At 40.3% G+C, this 20,314-nt stretch overlaps 1 protein-coding gene across 1 annotated transcript in view; it reads left to right on the top strand.

The window, feature by feature from the left end:
• HECW1 (HECT, C2 and WW domain containing E3 ubiquitin protein ligase 1) overlaps positions 1-20,314 on the top strand; it is a 150,355-nt gene that overhangs the window by 107,783 nt on the left and 22,258 nt on the right. The window contains exons 10-19 of the mRNA XM_054726142.1: positions 675-776; positions 5,622-5,772; positions 7,297-7,439; positions 9,446-9,567; positions 10,878-11,063; positions 13,703-13,837; positions 15,559-15,664; positions 16,609-16,705; positions 17,591-17,674; positions 18,091-18,200. Coding sequence (XP_054582117.1) covers positions 675-776; positions 5,622-5,772; positions 7,297-7,439; positions 9,446-9,567; positions 10,878-11,063; positions 13,703-13,837; positions 15,559-15,664; positions 16,609-16,705; positions 17,591-17,674; positions 18,091-18,200 — 1,236 coding nt within the window. The remainder of the gene's footprint in view (positions 1-674; positions 777-5,621; positions 5,773-7,296; positions 7,440-9,445; positions 9,568-10,877; positions 11,064-13,702; positions 13,838-15,558; positions 15,665-16,608; positions 16,706-17,590; positions 17,675-18,090; positions 18,201-20,314) is intronic.

Genomic DNA, 20,314 nt, shown 5'->3' on the forward strand with positions numbered 1-20,314 from the left:
CCTTTTCTCTTTCCAGAACACTCTGGCTTTTCTGATTCTTCCTCAGAATAACCTGCAACAATCACGAAATCCCATGGCTCCTTGTCCCTCCACCCCCAACCCCAACCGTTAGTTTCTATACTAAAGGAATTTACCTTCTTGACCCACCGGTTCCTTAACTCCATCTTGGAAAGACACCATCTAAGAGTTTCATTCCAAAAACAAAATCTGTAAAACAGCCTCTTGGCAGCCCTCTGATGAAACCTATTCAAACAAGAGCAATAATTTTGCACTGGCCCACTGAACTTTCATGGCACCTCAGAAATGCTGCACTTCCCTCAAACAGGCTTATTTCTTTTGCTGGGCTCAAGTCAGGCTCTGCTAATTTTCTTTCTGATGCCACCTTTCCATCAAGACAATTCAGGTGGTTACAGAATCAGACCTCGATCCTACATATTGGTCTATGTGGTATAGATCATAGTCATGAAGTGTTTGGCTATGTTCTTTGGAGGTTAAAAAAATAATTACCTCTGTTCCTTCTTTCATGAATGACTGTGATTGTAGTAAACTGACACAAAAATAGATTGCCCATTCTCTGGGATTTTTCTATAGCAGTTTGTTTTACGGTCCTGCTTTTTTGAACACGTTGCCGTAGCAATGAGTGAACCTGAATGTCTTGACTATCTTGTCCATAGGTGAATGTCCTATACTCCATAATTCCCAGCCAGTAAACCAGCTTCCTTCCTTGAGGCCTGAACATCATCACTACCCAACAATCGATGAGCCTCTTCCACCAAGTAAGCTTTAGTTTTTAAACTCTATGCCTTAACTCTTCCTGCCAAATCTAAACAGGTCAGTATGAACTTGTATGTAAACACCCAAACTCTTCCTCAACTCCACTATGGCACCTACTATAAAAATTGTTTGGGGTTTTTAACTAATGGTTTCAGGATGTGATCTGGAAAAGATAACCTAGTGCTCCTCAACTTCTGAAATGGAGAGCATTTCTTAATAAGTACTTGCAAACTGTACATAATCCTTAAGTCCCAAATTTTACTATTTCATGTTTTAAAATTTGCAGTTCAGGATTGAATAGTCCTACTGTTTGCCATTGGACCTGTTATGTAGCAAACATCTCCATATAATAAAACATTTCAACCCGTTAGGACCAATGAACTTGCATTTTCCTTGCTATAGCTTACATCGATAGGTGACAGCCTCCAATTTCTTCTGTAGTTCTTAGGGTTGTTCAGAAAAACATCGTCTTTTTTAGGGATAGCATTCAATATCATTTTCTCCTAGTAACTGTAATAAGTAATAATTATCCAACTAGTCATTTGAACTTGGGAAAATCATTTACTCTCTCAGAAACTCATTTTTCTTATTTGTAAAGTAAATCTTTAATTTCCTCACTAAATGCTAAATTTGGACTAGGTAGTCTCTAGATATCATTCTATCCTTAACCTTATGATAATCCATTATAATAAATTTACAAGAAACAACTGACACCCCACTTAACATCACATATGTTCACGAGTTCTGTAATATCTCTGTTTTGGTTTAGGCTTGCTTTTCAAGCAAAGATAACCTTTAAGATTTGATAAATTCTATAGATCTTTCCAGGATGCTAAGAATCAATGTTTCCTTACATTCTGTTGCTTGTGCTTACATTAAGTGGTAACAGTTTTGAAAAGGAAAAATGCATATCCTTTAATTCATCTATTCTTGCTAACGTGATACATTTTTCATTTACACCATTTTTCTCTGAGTCAGTTGTAATTTATCAGTTAGAAAACAGTGAATACCTTTAATATGTAGACATTAAAAAGAAAGCCATTTTGGGGGGGTGGGCCAAGCCAAACATATTCTTTAACTATTGACATCTGATTTCTTTATTTATTTATACATTGACTTATGGGTATTCCATAAATGAATAGTAACATTTCAGGGCCACTATAGATACTTCCTAGTTGACACTTATCTGATAAATATTTATAGCATGTTTTCTTCAGCGAAGGAACACTTGCCCCACAACAAATAACCTATCAGTGCAGGTGCGCATGAATTGACTTCCAATCCATGCAAGAATAATTACTAGTTATAGTAGATATTATTAAAAATTGAATATATAAGTCTAATTTAAATAATTGCATCAGCAGGTTTAAATAATGGAAATAAAATTTCCAGATAGGTTTTGATTTTCTATTCATGTGATACTTAAAAATATTTAAAAAGTTTATAGTGAAGCCTAATAACTGAATTTACTTAGATAATCTTAAATAGTACATGGATGATTTCACTCATTGAACAAATATTCATGGAATCCTTACTCTGTGTGAGATATCAAACAGACAAAGGTTGCTGCCCTCATGGAGTTTACAGTCTAGTCTGGCAGAGACAGATATTAAAACAATTTTTTAAAAGAGAAAATAATATAACATGTTTGAAGATTACACGTGCTACCAAAAAACAAAAGCAGAGCTGGATAAGGACATCTGGAGTTGGTGGTGGTGGCTGGTTTGCCATTTTAAATAGCGTGGTCAGGTAAACTTCATTGAGGAGGCAACCTTTGATGCTAGACTTAAGAGGAGGTAAAAGAGTAATCCATGCAAGTATTGAGGAGGGTGAGCTTTCTGGAAAAAAAAATTATAGCCTGCCTAGTGGGTTTGAGGAACAGCAAGGAGACCAGTGTGTCTGGAGTAGGTGATGACGTCAAGGAGATACTGGAACCCAGATCACATAGGGCCTGGTAGACCTCTTAAGGACTTTGGCTTTTACTCTGGATGAAAGGAGGACATTGTAGGTTTTGAACAGAGAAGAGGTTTATCTGACATAGATATTAAAGGTTTTTCCTGTGGTTACTGTGTTGGCATTAAATGTGAGAAGGAAAGATGGAAGCATGAGACCCAACAAAAGTTTACTGCAGTGACCTAGGTAAGAAATAATGGTGGCTTGGGCCAGTGGGGAGCCATGGAGGTGCTGAGGAGTGGTCAGATTCTGGGCATGTATTTTGTGGGTATATTTGCTGACAGATTGGAGGTGATGTGTAAGAGAAAGATAGAAGTCAAGAATGTCCTCAAGAATTTTTACCTGGAAGGATGGAGTTGCTTTACCTAAGATGGGAAGGGAAGGCTGCAGACAGAGCAGGTTTGGCTGGGAAAACTCTGAAGCTTGGTTTTGATGGTGTTATACTTGAGATGTCATCCAGGTAGTGATATCAAATAGGCGATGGGATGTCTGACTGAAGTTCAAGAGAAAAATCAAGACTACAAACATGGTATTGAAATTATTAAAGCAAAAAAAAAGGGGGGGAGGACAATTTTACTTTTGCCTGTATAGTAACTAAAAATGATACTTTATTAGGCTCTTCGTTGTTCTTAGATTGCATGGAAAATATATAATTTAGTATATGATAGGTACTTCAGCTACAGATGAATTGATGAAAATAAATTATTCTAATTGCCTCAGCATCAGTAAGGTATCGTTTTCAGGAGTTGTTTAGGCATCACATTGCCAAGTCCAGCAAGTCATGCTGAGGCCTGAAGTTCCATTTGCAAATTTTCTCTTCATACAATATGGTTTATAAAATATATGAAAGTTAATTCTTAAAGCAACCCATAAAACATGCTTATAAGTTCTAATTCGACTTTATTCTTTTTCTGAATATTTATAAAAGTGTATAATTAGCACTATGTATTCCATATATTGACAAAAGGACCTATCTGTCTGGCTTTTATCTTTTTATATTAGTGATTTGGAAATATTGAAACTTGCAGAGAGGAATTATTGCTGCACCATTCTCTAGGTGTGTTTTTTTTCCTTCGAGAATTTACGAAACTAGAAAGAATCCTTTCTTTACTTTGAGTGCCTGGAGGGCAAGGGTGTGTTACTCAAGATGTGCCCTCGGGACCTGGCATGGTTTCTAGTTCATAGTGAATGCTCATAGGAGTTTGTTCAATTGAGTTGAACAGCACAATACTCTTTTAAGGTTAGTACTCATTTTTTTGTTGGATAATAGTCATGTTAGATTCAAGAAAAAGGAAGTGTCTGATTGCTACTAGTTTAGGAATCACAGAAATTTCAAAAATTTTGGTTCAAGATTAATTAATTATCTAGTAGTTACATATACACACAACTTTATCAACAAGCTCACTAACATTTACTACTAACAGTTGATAGCTGGATTATCTAAAAGTTAATTTTAATCAAAACCTCCTAGACTTTATTTATGCAATCTGACTACATTTTTCCTTCATTTTGTTTTCCAAGTTAAATTTTCTAGTATTTTGATTTTTTCAGGCATTTTAGCAATTCCTCAGTTAAATGTCAGACATAAGCAATAATATTCTCAAACAAATATGCCATGCACCTATAAAATCATAAATATACTAAATATATTGAGTTTTGGTGTGTTTTTTTTTTTTAAATCGAGAGTTACTATGTCATTATCTGAATGATAATTTTTCAATAGAATTGTTAGTATCTGATCTACTCCCAGAAGCTATGGCTTTTCTCACTTAAAAGGCTGAATGGTTTTCCTCCATTTGCAATTATTTTTGCTTTTTCTTCAGTCTAATTTTTCAGCATAATTTTATCATGAAGCTGCTATTTCCATCACATTTTTACATGTGGACTCTAAAAGCTTTGCCCAGTTTGGTATAGCAGATATTGCTTTTCCATGTTCAGTTCAGATATGTATATATTACTGCCAGCTCTTTCAGCTTTGAGGACTTTTTCATCTACCCCCTCCCCACCCAGCCCCTACATCTATTTATGTAGTGTATAACTATGATTCCACCTTTGATTTGGCTATTGTTTAAATTTGAGAAGCAAAGGAACTTATATTTACCTTGGGCTCCCTCTACTGTTTGGGATGCTTATTTAGCAACAAAGAAGTATTTTAAAAGATTGATGTTTATTAATAGTTGTTATCAGTTTTGCTTTATTTTGGTCAAGAACTATTTGGCAGCCACACTGGGTTGAATATACACTGTCAATTTACAACCTGTCAAAAAGATGGTTTGAAATCCTAGATATCAAATCCCTCTCAAGGAAAATGACAATCAACTAAAGTTGCTAAATATTAGATGGAGATCATCTAAAGTTGCATGTACAGTATTTTATAGCTATAGCAAGGTGACCAGATCGTCCCGCTTTTGGCGGGACAAAACCGATTTTTAACAATTTGTCCCGCGTCCCACGGCATTTTAAAAAAGTCCCGCCAAAAGCGGGACGATCTGGTCACCTTAAGCTATAGTTCAAACTGGTTTTAACTACAATCTTCTGGCTGTCATTTGAGTAGCCAACAAGATTGACAGGATGAAAAGATTTAAAGAAAGAAAGAAAATAAACATTAGACATTCTCTTTAGAAATTATTAAAATTTAACATAGGTCATATTTGAGGCACTATAGTTACTGTTTAAAATGGCCCAGCAGAGACTGTGAATCCAGTAGGCTCTTTTCTGGAATGTCAATGCCGTTCCAATGCCTCAGACGTCATGGCAGGTTCTGTGGATGGGGCTGGCTTCCGCTAGTAACCAACGGTGAGTTCTAACCGTAAAAGACCTGGAGGTGGCATCTGTTTCCCATGGATCAACAGTCTGTGCTTGATTTTTCATTTTGCCTTTCTATTACATGCTAGACTGGGAAGCTCGCATTGACAGCCATGGGCGGGTCTTCTATGTGGACCACGTGAACCGCACGACCACCTGGCAGCGTCCCACAGCAGCAGCCACCCCGGATGGGATGCGGAGATCAGGGTCCATCCAGCAGATGGAGCAACTCAACAAGCGGTTGGTGATCAGCATGCAAAGAGCCCCTATAAACCAGAGTGAAAGGAGAAGGGCAGCTAAAGAAAAACCCATGACACTTTTCTGCTCAGATTGCATGCGCAGGCTGGAGATTAATTTTACATCTTAAGAAACTCATGCATAGCAGGTACTTAGAAAACCAGATTTAGAATTTGGTGGCAAGAGATGAGCTAAGCCTGAGGGTTATTTAAAGGTGGGGAATCCTCTGAACTTCTTGATGGCCCAAGTTTGAAAATAGGTGTGCTTAGTCAAGAGGCTCATGGAGTCCCACACCCCCATCTTAGGTATTCACTGAGGGTGTCAGTTTTCCATGAACTCTCTAGAACTTGTATGCAAAATTATACTTGCAGGCACATTTTCTGCAGCTCAAGTTGGAGAACTAATTCCATTCAAACTGCTGCCAGTAGCAACCAACTAAGTGCTCTCTGCCTCCCCTCAGCTGGTCTCCTAGCCCTGCCTGGAGGTCCACCACCAAGCTTTTCAGAATTCTTCAAGGGTGAACGCTTTGGGACATGTTATTTTCTCTATGGTTTTTCCCTGCAAGGTCCCCAACAAGTTCGTAATCTGATATCAAAATATACGTGTTTCCTCATCTGTATTCACATACCTCTTACACATCTAGGACAGCTTTTTCACATTGCTAGAGTCATGGTTTATATAGAGTTCCGTTTAGACTGTGTGGTTTAGAGTGTGATATCATATTCTAGTTTTCTCTTTGATCTGAAAGTCCAGGACAGAGCCTGGGCATACTGGAAAATTTAGTAAATATTTAGTAGGTACCTGGCAAAGTGGCTAACTGGCTGGCCAACTGACTAACTCCCCAATTTGGGAAGAAAAATAAAATGATTCTTCAAATAAGCAGAAAACATTTGTCTGCCAAAATATTTATTTTTTGCCAGCATGATTTTATTTCCACATACCTGCTGGTCATATCAGTTTCTTATCGAGTAAAAGTGAGTAGAACTACTCTTCTAGTTTGTTATTACAATAATGTAGAGGTAATTTGATATTTTAATTGTAACATTTTAAGTTACTCCCCATGCCCTTATTTTAGACTTAGCCAATGTATAGGCTATCTGTAATAATAAAAGCATAATATGCTAATTAGACCGGACGTCCTTCTGGACCAAGCCGCGTCGGGTGGGGGTAGAGGCAGAGGCAGAGGCAGAGGCCCCAGCTGCCATGGCGGCCAGGGCCGAGCCCCTTGCATGAATTTCATGCATCGGGCCTCTAGTTTTTTTATAATTCGTTATTATTTATGTTGGTTTTTTTAGAAATCACCATACTTGAAACTTATCATATCTCACAAAACAAACAGAAGTCAAACCAGCCAGAGACACTTGTCTTACTAGTTGCTTTGGCTCTCTTGTGGGAATTTTAAGCACTTTTTTCCAGACATCCAAGACAACGTTTTCCAGATTTCCCCAGTAATCTGATCCGTAGCACCAGCCCCAACCAAGCCAACAAACAAAAGTTAACTCTTTTCTTTCCCTTTCTGATGTAAAGGTATCAAAATATTCAGCGAACCATTGCCACAGAGAGGCCGGAAGAAGATTCTAGTAGCCAAAGTTGTGAGCAAGTCCCAGCAGGAGGCGGCGGAGGAGGTGGTGAGAGTGACTCAGACACTGAATCTTCTCAGTTGAGCTTAGGTATGGGAGGAGGGGTCCCTTAGACTTCTGGGATGGCATCCAGTGGCTGTGTGACAGAGTGTGTGAGCCCCTGGTAGCATGGCGCTGTGCACTCGGGGAAAGAAAGCAATGGGATGGATGGAGGTCAGGACAGAGGAGAAAGAGGCAAGGAGCAACAAAGTAGAGCAAACAGAACTTTCCCACAGGGAACTAAGGAAGAAATGGGTTCACATAAAGAGAATGCCAGCACTATGGCTTGGGGACATGAGGCAGATGAAGTCTGGGGACGCAGAGCTGGGGTTGCTATGTACTTGCACATCAAGGCAATTTTTTCAGTGTCTTAATCATTTCTAGTTAGGTTAATTTATTTCTTGTAGTCTGTGGATTTTTTACTTGTAACTAAAACACGCAATCAAAATTCATGGTCTACTTCAAAAGAACCACACTATAAATAGGAATAATTAGTTGTTTGCTTTAGGAATAAAATATAGCTCCCCTTGAGGGAGAAACCTGGGAATAAAGACGTTTTCTAGACGTGGTTATGCACACCACCCAAGAGCCTTTTTTACCAAATATTGTAGGTTAGGTGTCCATCAGGGGTCTGGTTGTCATTTCTTGGAACTCAAATGAGGATATTCAAAAGGCATAAGAGATTGGCTTTCACTTTTCATACCTGTGATGACATAAGAGGATCACAGTGGCATACTAATAATCCACTTTTTAAAGTTGAGTTGTGATAGAAATTTTATTTGCAAAAACAAGTCTCAGGAGATCAACCAAAGGACTTGTATGCATGCATATAAGCCTAACCAACGGACACCTTCACCAGGGGGGTGAGGGCATGAGTGGGGAGGTGGGGGGGCAATGGGGGGGATAAGGACACATATGTAATACCTTAATCAATAAAGAAAAAAATTTTTAAAAACAAGGCTCAGAAAAAAGTCTGAGCAAACAAGCATGTGTTTCCAGTCCTCCCAGGTCTCAGCTCTGTACAACAATGCAAAATAGTGGACACTTTCATGCAGTCTTTTGAATGCATATACACAGTTCTACCAACAATTTTAATTGCCTTTATTTTATTCATTGTACCAGATATACTAACTTAACTGACTAGTTAAGATTTTCTAGTATTAATTTCTTGGTTCAGCCTTCTGAGAGAGATGTGGTAAAGTGGTTGAGCAATTAGAAACATGAAAAAAAAAAGGAGCAAAGAAGTTTATTTCTGGGTTTGGTATCACATATGTTGGCATTTGCTATGTAACAAACCATCCCAAAGCTTATTAGCTTAAATTCACAGCCATGCATTTTCCAATGGTCCTGCAGATAGGCAATTTGAGCAGAGTTCAGCAAGGTGGTTCCTCCGATGCTACTGGGCTCCCCCATCTGTCCTTGGTCCGCTGTCCAATCAGCCATGATCTGTCTGCCCTGAGAGGGCCTCGGCTGGCGGGGGGCTTGTTCCTGCTCCCCCAGGGCTTCTCCTCTTGTGCCAGGTTATCCCATCTTTGTTCTCACGATGGTAGCAGAGTTCAGAGTGGGAGTGGGGACACAAAGTCTTCTTGAAACCTTGGCTCCAAGCCTCTGCTAAATTGTATTCGTTAAAGCCAGACACATGGCCAGCTCGATTCAACACGGGGAGAAGCTGCAAAGACTCATGCAGATGGGTGTGGATGCAGGGAGGGAAAAAAATTGTAGTCCTTTCTGCAAACAATCTATCATACCTATGATTAGCAATTTGTAAAGAAAATGTTAAAAAGTAATTGGCATAAAAGGGACAAGATATTCAAGGACTTGAACCTAACTGAAGTTATTCAGAAACACTCCTAAAAATAATGGTTCTTAACTGACATACACAAGGTGATGTGACTCCTGGTCAGATCACTGACTCCTAGTCAGATTACTATTAAAAACAGTAGTCCCGTCCAGCTGTGCAAGTAAAGGTGTGTGTGCTGCTGGTAGGCAGAGGAAAGTGCTGTGTTCGAAATGACTTTCTTTCAATGCGCTCTGTGCTTTTGCTTCACCTTTTCCAGATCTGAGGAGGGAAGGGTCACTTTCTCCGGTGAACTCACAAAAGATCACCTTGCTGCTGCAGTCGCCTGCGGTCAAGTTTATCACCAATCCTGAATTCTTCACTGTACTGCATGCCAATTATGTGAGTGCTCCAGAAACGCAGAGTGAGCCTGGCCTGGCTTCCATCAAGACCAAAAGCGCAACTTTGCCAAGTTGTTTGATACCTGAGAGAGGGTAGAATTTTAACCCAGGCGAGAACAGAGAAAACAGCTCAGTCCACTCTTTTCACTCCGTGCGTTTTCCAAAAAGGGAAAGAGCTGGACTGGGACATGCTGCTTACTCTTCAGGTTTTTGTCCGTGTCAGTGTGTTAGTGTCAGTGAAAGTGCTTTGGTAGAAGTGTGGGAGAAAGACTGGGGGACTAAGACCCGAGACTGATTCAACCATCCTAGTGAGAGATGACGAAGGCCTGCTAAGTCAGGGCTGGCCTCGTGGAAAGGAATGACTCAGTTCAGGAGACATTTCTGCGTGGAATCAATAACAGTGCTTTGGACCACTGTGATTGCGGGGGGGATGGGAGATGAGGACTCAGGAAAGTCTGAGTCCTTTTTGCTTTGAGCACCTGAGTGAGATGGTGACTCCATTAGGCGGGTCCAGTAGTTTAATAAGATGACGAAGTTTGTGGCATGGAAGGAGATCAGATTTTAGCAGGTTATATGTGAGAAGCCGCTGGGACATTCAGCTGCCCTGTGGTGCAGGCATGAGTGCTGAAGGGAGATAAGGATGCCAGATCCTGGGCACCAGGGGACTTGGGCCAGAGGGAGCTATCCTGTGCCTGCTTGCTCCAGCTTTCCTTTTATCACACGCACGCATCATCTCAGTGAGCCATAAAATTGTCATTTGCACAATTAGAAATTCCTGCAACTTTTTTTGTTTTTCTCATCCCCTACCCCTCACATACAAACATTTCTACAGAGGAATCAAAGGAGTTATGGACCCTGAAGTTCTGCCTTAAATGCCAGGAACCTTAAACTAATACTCTTTGTTGTAGATAGCTAAAGGAGCACAGGCAGACCTGTGCAGTCAGAGAGGATCCATGGAGGGGAGAGAGGAAAGAGACTCAAAGTGGTCAAGAGAGATTCCAAAAAGCCGAGTTGCTGAGAGAGGAAGGAAGGAGGAGGGAGGGGAGCCTTTGAGATGCATAGGGAGGTTGACTGTGTCCAAGGCTATGGAACAGCAGGTAGAGTAGGGATCGAAAACAGGCCCATGTGTGTTTACAGCTGCTCATTTAATTTCTTAGCAAGATTTCTGCTTCTGAGGCTGCCTCCTCGAGGCTCACAATAAATAGCTATTTAGAAATCACATTATATACATTAAGGTTCTCAAACTGTGCTTGATCCGTGTTTTTTCTAATCCTCCACTCCCTACCCCAACTGGCTCTGACCCCATCTCAGAATGCTTACCGCGTCTTCACCAGTAGCACCTGCTTAAAGCACATGATTCTGAAAGTCCGGCGGGATGCACGCAATTTTGAACGCTACCAGCATAACCGGGACTTGGTGAATTTCATCAACATGTTTGCAGACACGCGTCTGGAATTGCCTCGGGGCTGGGAGATCAAAACGGACCAGCAGGGAAAGGTGAGTGGGACTGTGTGGCCCTTCCATCAAAGGAGCGCTTACCGTGAAAGGGAAGACACTGTGAACGTGAGGAGGGAGGTTGATGAGGAGAGGAGAGCCTATGGAGGCAGGGAGGAGGAGCTGTCCACAGCAGGGTTTCTGTCCTGGGCACTGGAGGATGTTTAGCAGCATCCCTGGCTTCTGTCCACGGAGCACCCCCCCACCCCCCCCAAGTTTTGACCTTACTATATGCCCCCTGGGGGGCAAAGTCTCCCCCATTTGAGAACTACTATCTACATCTCTTTAAATTTAGGTTTGGATCTTGAAACCAGATTACTGTTTTGCCTCCTTAGACAGCTGACTCTCGGAGAATGAAATTATTAGCTTAATGGTAGTGACATTATTAGATTACTCGCTGTGATTTCCCTAGTAAGCCGTCAGTTCTCCTTAAGACAGCCTGGCAAACAGTGATGGGGCACATTGAGTTTGTGCCATGTTAACTGGCTTGCATTTTGCCTTTGTGTGACCTTAACCAAAACTGGTCCTTCCCAGCAATGCTTTAGAAGCCTAGCTGAGTTTGCTAAAGTGAGGATGTTTTTTTCTTAATCATCATCATTCATCTCAATTTATTTACAAGACAGGCCAACGTTTACTAAAGAAATGTCCCTGTGTAATCTTTTGTGAACTTTGGTGGAGAGAGCCCCTCCCTCTTTTAGGGTCAAAGGAATCAGAAGCTTCACCAGCAGACTGGTCTCTCAATAGGAAACTGAATTACTTCATTTTTTCCCTTTGTGATTGTGAGCCAGCGTCGATGTCCCCAGAATGGTACTGTCATAAAAACTGGGAGCTATAAACCCTTGCCCACAAACCGCTTAGCGTGCCTCAGCACCTCAATTCTCTAGATTGTGTGAGGAAAGACTGCAAGTCCATGAATACAAGGAAGCTCTAAGACCAGCTCCTCTGTAGTCAGGGATTAAATGGGGGTGGGGGGATTCCTTGTGCAGCAGAAAAGCCACCACAGCCACAATCTGCTCCCCAAGATCTCATTTACTGGATGTGGCCTCCACTGGGAACATGACAGTGATTTATATACTATGAGGACTTGCTGGGATGTGGTGGGGTGGGAAATAAAGCTTGAGCCAGAACAGAAAGTAAAAGGATCAGTGCCGGGGTGCACCTGCCTATCTCAGTGGTCTGCGGTGGCGGCCATGATTGCATTTATTGTTTAACCAAGATGCCAAGAGACACCACTATGAGTCAGTGAACAGAAAGGCAGTGTTTATTATGCAAGAGCACACACTACTGCAAGCCATTTGCCTATCCTTGGATTTTCAAGAATGAAGCTCTCATATCAGGAAACAAACAGCAGGGGCCCAGTGGAATGCAAAGAGGCCCCAGATGCAGTCAGCCCTGGTCCTCCATGGTACACACACTGCCTCCTACTCAGCACTATGGCAGAAAGCACAGCAGCTGAGACATGCACCTAGAGACTGTCTTTATTCCATTGTAAATTCTTGCCTCTTTTATCATATATTAATTGACTGTATAAGTATGGGTCTATTTCTGGGCTCTTTATTCTGTTCCATTGATCTATATGTCTGTTTTTATGACAGTACCATGCCTTTTTGATTTCTATAACCTTGAAATATAGCTTAATATCAGGTAGCCTCCAACTTTGTTCTTCTTTCTCAAGATTGCTGTGGCTATTTGTGGTCTTTTTTTTGTTATACATAAATTTGGGGGTTATTTGTTTTAGTTCTGTGAAATACGCCATTGGTATTTTTCAGAGTACTGAAAGTAATCATTATGCATCCATCAATCTGAATACTATATGTTTATTAAAATTCTATGTTAAAAGAAAATTTGATAACTTAGGGAAATGCTTATAAAATAATAGGCAAAAAGATTTACAACAAAATTATTGTTAATGTGGGAAAATATGTATGTATGTGTATATTTGCATAGGAAAAGAAAAAACTGGAAAAAAATACCAAAATAGCTCAGCCAGTGTGGCTCAGTGGTTGAGCCACCCATGAACCAGAAGCTCATGGTTCAATTCCCAGTCAGGGCACATGCCTGGGTTGTGGGCTCAGTTCCCAGTGGGGGACGTACAGGAAGCAGCTAATGAATGATTCTCTCTCATCATTAATGTTTCTATCTCTCCCTCTCCCTTCCTCTCTGAAATCAATAAAAATATATTTTTTAAATTACCAAAATATTTTGATGATTGCCTTTAGATTGTGTTATTTGGGATGGATTTAAGTTATTTTCTTTTTACTATTTTATCCTTTCAATTTTTTTTTATCAGTGGGACTCTACTAATTCTATATTAAAAAGCATTTTTAAAAAAGTAAAGTCCTATAAAAGTTATTAATCACTATTTATCCATCAAAGGCTCTATTTATCTTATTTTGCACATGAAATAAAGTGTTGTCATTACTACTGTAAACTTCACAGTGTAAAGTGCTAATGACTGCTATTGCTTCATTCAACTACTGAGCAAACAGATGCGCAGTGCCCAGTTTTCCATCTAATTTTGAGTGGATAAAAAAGAGAGACAGAAATAAGCACGATGCCTTGGCCCCGTAGCAGCCCCTTACATGGTTCGCTTCACTCTGGCTCATTCTCACGGCGCGCTCTTTTCACTGGTCTGTCTGCAGTCTTTTTTCGTGGACCACAACAGTCGAGCGACCACTTTCATTGACCCCCGAATCCCTCTTCAGAACGGCCGTCTTCCTAATCATCTGATGCATCGCCAGCACCTCCAGAGGCTCCGCAGTTACAGTGCTGGAGAGGTAACACCTTTCCCCACCCTCAGTTCACGGGTCCACAGACTCTGCCTCTGTTTGTGGAGCCAGAACTGTTTGTAAGTGGCCGAGATCTAGGAGAAATGAACCAGGCACAAGGAGTGCCCTGTTCTCACTCCAGCACGTGCTGTTCCGGTTTGTATCTCTTTTATTACCTGTGCTTACCTGCTGCTGAGCCACGAAAGGCTGACCCCTTTCCTCAGCTCACATGCACTGCCTTTCTGAAACACTGTCTCTATATCCCATAATCTTCCCTGCCCTCTTTTCTCAAACCAAAACTCAAAATATAGTCCTTTTCTACTTTCAAACAGTTTCTGAGAATATTATGAGAAAATCCATTTTTATGTCCTAACATCTTTTTATAACATCAAGAGATGAGGGCACTGAGAACAATTTCCCATCCAACAGCTTTTAAAGTTGAATTTTAGAGTGAGGCAAAATAATGAAAAAACTGTCAGAAAAAAGGAAATATCTATTTGGCCCCCCTTCAAGAATCATTCCGGGGAGAACCACAGTGTACATACACCTCAGAAGAAACTGGAAAAATAACTACCCAAAAGCTTCCAGACAGCAAACATAAGTCTTAAACGAAGAGCTGTTGTTGGTGTGTCATCACTTGTTTTAATGAAAGCCTCGTGTGCAAAAAAAGATGGTTACATTTCAGAGGAGTCATCTGTGTACTCTGAGAGATGCAGCTATTTCCAATGAAGGGTACTCATGTTTCAATGCCACTGTGATCAAATGAATTTTTCTTTCACGGGGTCATCTTAGGTATCATTGTTTCAGGATACTACTGAAAACATATACATAAAAGGTGTGTGTGACCATTTAGAGAGGAAGTATTACACATCTGCAAGTGTTATGTGGGTGTCAAGACCCTCCAGATACCAGACACTCAGCAGGAAACAAGTTCACAGATTATAGAAAGCAGTGCCCCAACTTCCCAGCTCAACATATAGCCCCCCTGTCTGGTAGCAATTTTACAGTACTTCAGAAAGTACTAAGCATGAGATGATAGTGTACAAATTCAAAATTCTGCATCAACTCGAAATACACTGAGTGGCCAGATTATTATGATCTCTGAATGCATAATAATCTGGCCACTCAGTGTATATCCTATATAATAAAAGGCTAATATGCAAATTGTCCCCTCGACCAGGAGTTCGATCAGGAGGCAGGCCGGCCAACCGCCTATTTCTCCTCCCCCTGGCCAGGCTGGCCGAGGCCCAGTGCATGAATTTGTACATGGGTGGGGTCCGGCCAGCCTGGCCAGGGGGAGGATTAGAGGCCCAGTGCATGAATTTGTACATGGGTGGGGTCCGGCCAGCCTGGCCAGGGGGAGGGGACATAGGCAGTTGGCTGGCCTGCCTGCTGATCGAACTCCTGGTCGAGGGGACAATTTGCATATTAGCCTTTTATTATATAGGATATACACTGAGTGGCCAGATTATTATGCATTCAGAGATCATAATAATCTGGCCACTCAGTGTATGTCATTTTAATTTATTTAAAATGTCCAAGCTCTTTAATATTTTAAGGCAATTTCAGTATTATTGTAAGGTAACTTCATATAATAAAAAGAAACTTAGTATTGCAGACATTTCACTGTCAATAAAATATATCTCAATGTAATAAAGGCTATATATGACAAACCCACAGCCAACATCATACTCAATGAGCAAAAACTAATAATTTTATTTTGGAATTAGGCCTCAGATGTCTGTAGAAACAGAGGAACCTCTTTTATGGCCCGGCCAGGACACAGCCTAGTAGCTGCTATTCGAAGCCAGCATCAACATGAGTCATTGCCACTGGGTATGTATCATGCTTTTAGAACCCCTGGATATTCAATAATTAACCTCGCTTTTCTTATTGTGAATTCTTTAATATTGAGGATTCTGTTGAGTTATTTTTCCTTCTCTTTTATGGCATAGTCTCCCCGCTTAATGTTTGTGCCCATTTTCCCCTCCCCTTTGCCTCTTTTCCCTTTCCCCTTCCTCCTCGCTTTGTCCTCTCTCATCCCTCACCTCCTTCTTCCCTGATATCTTCCAGAGCCACATTTCCCTTCTTCTTTTCTCTATTCAGTGATTTGTTAGCTAAGTCCAGGGGAGCATAATTTAATGAGGTCATGAATCTGTTGCTGTTAGATGCAGTTTTTAATTTAAACCTCTCTTCCCTTGTGTGTATGGGGATAAGTCAACACAGTCTTGATTTCTAAACTCAACTGCCTCTTTTCAAACCACATGCCGCTTGTATGGGGGGCGTTGGCGGGGAGGTGAGAGAGTCTAAATGGATTTGGATAGTTCCATTATCACTCCCAGAAATCAATTCATGGCCACAGGTCATAAGTGTCAAGTGCTCGGAAAAAGATTTACTTGAACTCATAAAGAATCTTGTGCTAAAATAACTATGGCAAAATGACCAAGAGAATTTATTAAGAAGAGAGTAAGACTTCACTCATGGGAGAACTACTTTATATTTTATCTGTTCACACAGTAATGAGTTAACACATGGTTAAGTTTCTGGAATATTAGAATGATTAGCTTAGATTGAGTTCACTTTTGGTGTGATTGGTTAAAAATAATAATGCTGTTATATCATTGGAAACACCCTCAAGAGCTTACATTTTTTGATACGTTGTTACTTGCCCCTCAAACTTCTAAATTAATTCTCGTATCAAGCAGCCATCTTCCAATCATTTGAGAAATCATCTGTGGTCTGCAGACTGAAGCACAACTCTGCCCTTTTGTCTGTTTCAGCATATAATGACAAGATTGTGGCATTTCTTCGCCAGCCAAACATTTTTGAAATGCTGCAAGAGCGTCAGCCAAGCTTGGCAAGAAACCACACACTCAGGTAGGGGCTTGTCCATCACCCGCATAACTCTAGTTCTCCTCGGCTATTTTTCAAGATGGGACAACACCTCTGTGGAGAGACAGAGCAGAAGGCTTGGACGTTTTTTATCCATGCATTTAAATTATAATTTGAGTACTCAAAATGAAGGGGCCAGAGGGTTCTAATGTTCTCAGAAGTGTAGCAATCAGCAATAGTCATATTGTCAGGTTACATATGGTTCATAATGATGCTAAAATGATTTCCATTGATTTGGAAGGAAACACTGAAAGGGAGCAAAATACTTTTAATTTAAAAGTATTTATGTAAAGCACCATATACATTTTTTGAAATAAAATTATTTAATAGTAAAGCATATATGAAATGACCATATTCAAAAGAAGCAAACAAAAAGTATCATATATGTTCCAATTCTCCTAAAAGTATCATGTATGTTCCAATTTTCCTAAGAGTATCATATATGTTCTGTTGTTCATTAGGGTCATATTTGAATAAGTGTCTCTGGAAATCTGAATCACTTCATTTGGAAGGAATAGTTACACAAAGTGATAAAAAGAGAAAATATCTCCTGAAGCTAAATCCCACTTTCTCACTAAGATAGTTAAACGCCTCTGTCTTTCAGTTTACTGTCCAGAATTTCAAAAGCTGGAGATGCATGGATATGAAGAGCATTCCCTTGTAGTCTCAATTCTACCTCACATACGAACTAACAATTGTTAGTGATAATAACCAACGAACTTTAAATACCAAGAATACTAGTATACTTGACACTAATTAGGACATCACTGTTCAGCCACATTGGAAGGGAGAGAAAAGGGGATCAGAAAAGGATTCATTCCTTGGCTTCTGAGTTGGTGTGTAACTCTTTTCTTTTCCACATTATTTTAGGGAGAAAATCCATTACATTCGGACTGAGGGTAATAATGGACTTGAAAAGTTGTCCTGTGATGCAGATCTAGTTATTTTGCTGAGGTAAGAGGCGAAGCCTGGAGCAATTCTGGAAAAGCACCTGGAAAAGCTGCCCTGGGCAGTTCTTCACGACAGCCCGGCTGAAACACGCCATTTGCGCTAGGGGTTTCTAGTGACGGTGACTGAAAAGGGCCCCCATCTGGTACATGCCATCCTTTGCCTTCTTTACATTTACAGTTCCGGTAGCGAGAGCTGAATATGGTACTTGATAGAGACTTTGATGTAGTATTAATTAGGGTTTAAAATCACGCAGAAAAAATAACACTGAGAATTTGCTGGGATGTGCCTGTCTTTTAAATACTATGTAGTATGGGAAGTGAGTGTTTTTGTTGCTTTGTGAGGACTGTAACTGCTATTATGCTAATTCATGAGTACTCTCTCATGAACAGAGAATAAACTTTTTTTTTTTTACTTTGCAGTCTCTTTGAAGAAGAGATTATGTCCTACATCCCCCTGCAAGCTGCCTTCCACCCTGGGTACAGCTTCTCTCCCCGCTGTTCACCCTGCTCCTCACCTCAGAACTCCCCAGGTAACTTGGGAAGCTGGCAGTGTACCTCCTGTAAGTGGCCACCTGTGTTTCTACCAGATGTTGGTGAAAGAAGGACAGTTGTATGCTTGCCTGTCTCTCTGCCACCTGTTTCTGTAATGCCCCAAGACTTGAATGCATTTTACATTTCAAATGGTTTGAATTTTTTTTTTTTTGCAAAACCAGTATTTCATGACATGTATAAATTATGTGAAATTCAAATTTCAATGCCTATAAATAAAATTTTAGTGGAACCCAATCATACTTGTTTAAGAATGGCAACTGTCATACTACAACAGCAGGTGTGAGCAGTAGTGACAGAGACCATATGGCCCCAAAACCCTAAACTATTTACCATCTGTCTGCCAGACCCCTGCTCTAAATTTCTATTACATTCCAAATGCATTCTGTAAGAACTTAAAAGAGGCCCAGCTAGCATGGCTCAGTGGCTGAGCAGCAACCTATGAACCAGGAGGTCACGGTTCGACTCCTGGTCAGGACATATACCTGGGTTGCAGGCTCAATCCCCAGTGTGGTGCAAGAGATAGCCGATCAATGATTTTCTCTCACCATTGATGTTTCTATCTCTCTCTTCCTCTCCTTTCCTCTCTGAAATCAATTAAAATATATTTTTTTTAATTTAAAAGGGAAGAGCCCTTTATGGAACTTTCATCCTTATGACTCAGAATGTTAATAGATATCAATATTGGCAACTTTTCTCATGTTGTAAAGACGTTACTAGGATATATGGTTAGTAAAAACCACCATACGTCCCCAGAAAGATGCCAAAGAGTTTTCTTACATAATATGAAATGGTTCCCCTGAAGTTTTCTTTATGTATTAGAATGAATTTACTCATGATACAAAAAATCTTTGTCAATATTTTTCATTCCCAATGAGGAAATATATATTAAACTGTTTATGGAAAAAGGAAGGTACTATTTTCTATGTTCATCAAAACAATTAACTTAAGTAAAAACCATACCCCCAAACATGACCAGATATTGGAGACTTTCCCACCATTTGTTAGTTAGCATTCTCACATTGTTGCAGGTCTTGGGGTAACCCAATTTTTATATAGCTTTAAAGGTAAAGGAAGTTAGTTTGAAAAATCTGGTAACTTTTTATCTCACAACCTCAAGAGTCAGAGTCCAGGTTTGGCTTCTGAAGCGGATGAAGAAATTCAGTAGCGAAACAGAATTTAGCAAAATGCTCTGTCTCTCAAAAAGGGTGTGTCAGTATCGCTCAAAACTGCTATAGGTCGCTAAAACTAGAGTGTTTTTTAGTTTGACTCCTCCAAGTCATGTCACTTGAAACTGTCTCTTAGAGGTGTTTTTATTTATTGTTAAACTCAGTTTTTTAAGTCAGTACCTCTGTTGTTACTTCCTCCAAACAAGTGTACCAATGACATTGTTGAAGAAATGCCTAATGCGTGCTCCCTGTGACTTACAATGTCATTGAGGTGCCATGACCTGGGGAAAGGCGGAGCAGGAGCTTTGTCAGAGCCAGAGTGATTGTCTCCAATGTGCACAGGGTGACTTACTTTTGGGGAGCAGAGCCTTCCATTTGGAGAAGCTGTTGGTCTAGATCAGTGGTCGGCAAACTCATTAGTCAACAGAGCCAAATATCAACAGTACAACGACTGAAATTTCTTTTGAGAGCCTTTAAACTTAAGCTTCTTCTAACGCCACTTCTTCAAAATAGACTCGCCCAGGCCATGGTATTTTGTGGAAGAGCCACACTCAAGGGGCCAAAGAGCCGCAGTTTGCCGACCACTGGTCTAGATGATTATCTGCCATTTTGTTGTAGAGGTTGTCCCAGCCTTGTAACCTGTCTACACTTTGGTCCAAACTTTGGCAATAAAGTATGATTTTAACATCACTATATGTGAGAGATATCATATTGGAAATGGGGGGAAAAGAGACAGTAACGAGTGATTTGCTAAATGAGATATATTTGGATAACTTTTATAAAAAGACTCAACTTTCCCGATAGAGATATTACTGACGCCATGAGTCCAAGCACTCACCCAGTTCATTTTGTCAGAGGACTTAATTATTTATCCTCTTGGCTTTGACAATAGGGTCCTGGATTATGTAATCCAAATATAGTGATAT

Source organism: Eptesicus fuscus, chromosome 14 (assembly GCF_027574615.1).
Source record: "Eptesicus fuscus isolate TK198812 chromosome 14, DD_ASM_mEF_20220401, whole genome shotgun sequence".
Classification (NCBI taxonomy): Eukaryota; Metazoa; Chordata; class Mammalia; order Chiroptera; family Vespertilionidae; genus Eptesicus; species Eptesicus fuscus.